The sequence below is a fragment of the Solanum lycopersicum genome, chromosome 2 (genome assembly GCF_036512215.1).
Source record: "Solanum lycopersicum chromosome 2, SLM_r2.1".
Taxonomy (NCBI): Eukaryota; Viridiplantae; Streptophyta; class Magnoliopsida; order Solanales; family Solanaceae; genus Solanum; species Solanum lycopersicum.
Window position 1 is genome coordinate 42,339,551 of NC_090801.1, and position 5,775 is coordinate 42,345,325.

Here is a 5,775-nt window from a genome sequence, read left to right on the forward strand (position 1 = left end):
GTAGCACAAACTGTAGCTCTTGAAGCATCAAATTCTACTGCCCCCAGTGGTGTTAATGTACCTGAAACTAATGATACTGAACATGAATGTAACAATTTCTTTGAAACTTGCCTGAAATTTACTCATTACTTCTATCTTTTGATGGACACATCTATATCTGACAAAAAATGGAATAGGCATGTTAGTATTTAGTTTTTGAGCAAATGAATAAGTAGATGTGGTTTGATATAGATGTTGGGTTATTTGATCTACTAGCATTGTCATGCTTACTCTGCTTTAGACTCACTCATTGTTTACTGTCCCAGTATGAGTACATTGTCATCTGATTTACTTCGATTTTAATTCTTGGAGCTGCGTGATACTCTATTTATGTCTGCAATTTGCCTCTAGATGTTACTGTATGCTAACTCGAAGCTGAATCTAAGAGATATAAGCCTATTACAAAAGGTGGTGTACAAGTTAGAAATAATAGGGTTGGTTCAGCATACATTATTTTCATCTTGGTTCACTAACACCTACAGATTGTTATCATGTGTCCACTTATTCTCTTTGCTGCAGAAACAAGGATTCTGATTTGGCTTTTTTGAATTTGAGGATGTGAGCTCCATCAACAGTGCCATACAGGTTTATAGAGCTCATATCTTCAAATTCAACAAAGCCAAAGCAGAATCCTTGTTGCTGCAGAAAAGGGAATAAGTGGACACATATTAACAACATGTAGGTCAGTGAACCAAGATGAATATAAGGTGTGCTGCACTAACCCTATTACTTCAAACTTGTACACATCCTTGCTTAATAGGCCCATTGTCTTAAATTCAGCTTCAAGTTGTGCTACAGTAACATCTAGAGGCAAATTTCGGACATAAATAGAGTATCCCTCAGCTGTAAGAATTAAAATTTAAGTAAATTAGATGAAAATGTAATCTTAATGGGACTTAAAGCATTGAGAAAGTCAGAAGAAGAATGAACATGACGATTGCAAGTAGATATGATAATACAACATCTAGATCAAACTCAAAACACATCTACTTATTATGCTCCTTTATTTGCTATAAAAATTAAATACGGACATCCCTATTCAATTTTTTCTGACATAGATATGTCCATCACATGATCAAAGTACTGAGTTTATTTCAGACAGGTTTCAAGAGATTATACCTTCATCTTCAGCATCATTAGATTCAGGTACATCGATTCCACTAGTGGTAGTAGGATTTGATGCTTCAGGAGCTACGTTTTGTGCTACTGCAGCAACCGGCTGCTTTACAGCCTTCAGAGGAGCCACTCTGGAAGTATTGGTGGGTACATATATTTTGGTTGGCCCTTTCTTTGTTTGTGAAATAACAATTGATGCATACGGCTTCTTTGGAGCATCCTCTTGGGCAACAGAATTAGCTGATTCTTTATTTGTAGGGTGCTGGTCCTTGTTGAAATATGATCCATTTTCCACAACAATCTCTCTTTCATCAGCAACTTGCCTCCCATCTACCGAAGAGTCATTGGCTTTTTCCTCAACATATTGAACTTCTTCTGTAGGTGAGCTAGCTTGGTCGAGATTTGGAGGATCAACCACATGAGTAGGTTCTGTATTCAAAATGAAAATAGTAAAAAATTTTAAGAGGATAAAAGAACAAGTACATTTATTGAATTATAAAAAAGATCCAACCTGGATCAGGGGTCAAAATCTATGACTGCACATCCTCAGTTCAATTAAGCACTTCTAAAACGGTATCAGTCTCATTATCTTCGACATACCTAAAAACATCATTCAACACAAAATAACCCTTGTCCTGCGGAGCAAGGAAAAATGTCTGGGCGAATTTCCTTTTTAACTTATCCCTTCCGGTTAAGCATCCAGTGACCAAAACAACCACCCCATCCTTGAAGGAATCCTGTGCATCTGCAGTCCTTATTTCGGACTTGTAGTTCTTGTAGTCCAATGAACATATCAAAGTGTTGAATTCTGCTTAATCATCAAGAAAAGCAATAAGGTTTTACATATTGCAAGATAATATTCAATTTATCACCTTATTATGCAATTCTTGCTAATGAATCTTCAATTAATAATACTCTAAACAAGATTTTTAAAAAGGTGCAACAAAGAACAATACAAGAAATACACTTTTGGCATTCTACTAATCATGTAAAGTTAGCAACACTTTAAGTACACAATATAAATATGAGGAAGGCATTTTCTAGACCAAAGGAATTCTCCAAGTCTCAAATAAATTTGTTGCCAGCTTTTAACACCCAAAGATCTACTTATCAAAAGAAGATACAAAGGACCTTTGAACATCAATATGTTGCAATACAGAAAGGCTTTACACATTTCTTAATCTCTGAAAGGACTTCTAACTTCGGGATAGCAACAGTTTCTCTTGGTCATATTCTGTCATTTTACAAAGTGGACAGCATGAATTAGAGTCATAACTTTGAAACCAGTTTTTTATGACCGAAAATTTGTTGTTGCTGTTACCGAAACTCAACGGATAATAGGTCACCTTCCATCCTTCTTTACTTAAATACAAAATCTGGTTCACAACAGAATTTGAGCTCATGACGTGCGTGCACCTCATGTCCATGTTGTACTACCTTTGCTATTATACCAAAGGCATTGAGGTCTAGTTCTCAAAATCAACTTTTCCAATACTACCAACCACCATTATGTTTTCTGAAAGAGCAACCAAAATTAATTTTGAGACTAACTCCACGCACTGCTTTCAAAGACCCCACCAAGTTGTTACATCAAGCTTTTCACCTTGCTTTCAAATTCATGAACCAAAGGTTACATGCCTTTGTCAAATTCAAAGTATTTTTTGGTGTTAATAAGAATCTTCTCTACAACATTAAGTAAGAACCCATATCCAACAAGTATACGAACAACGTCAGGTACCCATTTAAATTTTCACAAACAGGAAGTAAAAGATGCCATAGGAAAATAATTGATATTATCTTCTTTTACTTTGAAAGGTAAACAATTGGTGCTACCTATTTTCACAAACAGAAGAAAGATATCTTTCGACAACAAATCAACAATCACTCAGAATTTCCCAAATTAAAAAAAATTGGAAATACCAAAAGCTTTCAGACTTTTGAATCAGCACCACAAAATTAGTAAATGTTTTGCTGGTAGGACCAAATTATCGTCCTCAAGTCGAGGAAAAAGTATAGAATACTACATCTCTTTCAAATATCTGCATTGCTTCTATTAGTGGAGGAGATCTAGGGCAAGTGGAAGAAACATTCGAAAGGGCTCTTTATCATGAGCAAGTATATCAAAAATTATTAGAGAGAGAAACAAAATGAATACCAAACAAATCCGGCTAATACATTTGCAGACTCTATTTACTATGCACTGCACAATGCCAATTCTTAAAATCATTGTTTTTTCTAAAATCATATATTGCACAAGAAGTAGGATTTTGATACTGACCCACCTATCAAGAGTTACTTGAAAAGAAAGTTTCAACAAAAGGATAAAGAGTTTAAGAGTTCTGGACAAACACAACTTCTACAGCAAATTGATCTGTTCCCTGGATTTGCTCCAACAGTTGATCTAGCAGTTATATTATTCCTAGTTTGTAGTTTATGGTGTCAGTCTTATCCTATTATGTTCTCCATATATATGTAATAGGATTAGTTATTTGGGGTATGCGATTAAGAATTAAAACTACTATATTGCAGGAGTATTGTCCTCTCCATACGGACAACTTTATTAGTATAATTGTTTTTAAGATTCTTGCACAAACTATTGCCAATAAATTTACGTGATTTTTTCTATTTCTTCGGTTCTCTACTTTTGGTAACTATCAGTTTGTATCATAGCAGATCGATCCAACATGGTCAATACCAGATTGTCTAATTCAAAAGAAGGCGTTCACAATGCTGAATCACTTGTCTAATTATTTGCCACAACATCTAAACTAAATACGACAGACTCACTGGCAGCAAATGTTGCAACATTGAAAGCCCAGACTAGTTGCCCTCAACAAGAAGAATCCAGTCACCAAAACCATAATAGAGGAAAATCTGCATGGCAAGAAAAGGAAGAAGACATTGATAGTTCCCGAGTCCATACACCTTTGTAACATTCAACAAACGGGTTTTATACTGGGGTATCGTCAATAATTTGCAAAACATTCGTCTAGGGTCATAAATTGGCTGGATCACTGTCTCTTAGGAGTGTCCTTGAATGGGTTGAAAGAGGAACTTAAATCAGATGTTAGGATTACAAACCTAGAACAGTTTACGGGACTATGAGTTTGGCACTTCAATTTGAAAATAAATTAGGCCCAACTCGAAGCAATAGAGTGCCTAACTGGACCCCAATCCACAAACCCATTGTACAACCATTGAATTCTATAGAAACACCCAAAACAATTCTTCCTCTACACATCACAATCCACGCAACAATGTTTCTTCCAACCCATACGTTTCCCAACCTGTTCAAATGCGGACATGGCAACTGAGGAGAAATCTTATGGCACAAGGACTTTGTTATCGTTTCCACGAGAAATTTGCACCCAGTCAGATGCAAATCTGCAAAACTATCTCTCATGGAGATTACTAGAGAATATCAATTGGAAGAGGTTGATGAGGTCAATGTAGTAGTTGGTGATAACCCTCAAGAAACAGACATTGCTGAAATTTCTTTCAATGCCATTTTGGGAAACTGAATTGATGCTACAATGAAGCGTTAGGGTGAGATCAACCATAGAAAGGTTTTAATACTAAAATATAGTGGTCCCACGCATTATTTTGTTGTTGAATCCATTGTGAAATGTGAAAGAGTATAATTTACCAGTAGAAATAGTTCTAACATTCGGTTGCAAATAGGGAATGGGCACATCATATGCTGCAAAAAAGTTTGCCCGAAATCTTCAAATTCAATTCAAGATTACTACCCTTTTGTAATTGGAGGGGTTGATTTGGTTTTTGATATCAAATTTTTTGCTAATCACAAGACAATTCAAGCTAACTAGAAGGATATGTTCATAATTTTCGATTGGCAAGGGAAACATTACAAATTCCAATGCTTGAGATAAACAGATTCAGCCACAGCTTCTCTCCAATCTTTAACATGCTATCAGAAGGTCCACGTAATCCAATCCAAACACTTCTAGATTAATTTTAGTTGTGGTTTCTGAACCAACATCTCTTTCACCAGTTACAGCACATTCTCATGTTATTTCTCTGCTACCAAATTCTAACCTCCAAACATCAGACTTTACCATTACCCACATGACCCTATCATTGCCCACATGGTCAAAATACTGAAATTGAGAACCAAGTTGCAGCTTTATTAAAATTTGATTTCATACGTCCTAGTTCAAGTCCCTTTGCTAGCCAATTCTGCTAGTGTAAAAAAAATAAATCTTGGTAGATTTGTGTGTGTTACTGTAGCCTCAACAAAATCACTGTCCCAAACACATAATCATTCCCAATATAGATGAGTTGTTAGATGAATTACATGGAGCCACAAATTTTTCTAAAATTGACCAAGAAAGATGCTTTTTCTTGGCATGCAAAAGTGGAAGAGGTTTTCAAAAATTTAAAGAGGATCTTGACATCAGTACCGGTGCTTCGTCTTCCTTACTTTACTCAAAAGTTTACAGTTGAGTGTGATGCACTCTTAGCCTTTAGAGTTTACACTTCAAACTTCAGACTCCTTATAGTGACTTCATAGTTTTTTACAATCAAGTTTCACAATCATATTTGATATAAAGTTTAATTACGTAATATTATATTTAAACTAATAACACAATACAATACAAC

At 35.4% G+C, this 5,775-nt stretch overlaps 1 protein-coding gene across 1 annotated transcript; it reads right to left on the minus strand.

Annotated features, from left to right (window-relative positions):
- Nucleotides 1–540: 540 nt before the first annotated feature.
- LOC101257417 (nuclear transport factor 2-like) lies at nucleotides 541–2,396 on the minus strand. The gene is made up of 5 exons (XM_069294226.1): nucleotides 2,357–2,396; nucleotides 1,784–1,963; nucleotides 1,159–1,584; nucleotides 770–882; nucleotides 541–678 (listed from the first exon to the last, which is right to left on the minus strand). The coding sequence occupies exons 1-5, from the start codon at nucleotides 2,394–2,396 to the stop codon at nucleotides 541–543; spliced, it is 897 nt and encodes a 298-aa protein (XP_069150327.1).
- Nucleotides 2,397–5,775: the final 3,379 nt, after the last annotated feature.

Excerpts from the sequence above, each read along its gene's own strand:
- LOC101257417 (XM_069294226.1), bottom strand. The coding sequence starts at position 2,396 with ATGACAGAATATGACCAAGAGAAACTGTTGCTATCCCGAA. Across the intron at positions 1,964-2,356 it reads GAAACTGTTGCTATCCCGAA|AATTCAACACTTTGATATGT; the intron begins GTTAGAAGTCCT and ends ATGATTAAGCAG. Across the intron at positions 1,585-1,783 it reads CCTTGCTCCGCAGGACAAGG|AACCTACTCATGTGGTTGAT; the intron begins GTTATTTTGTGT and ends TTTTGAATACAG.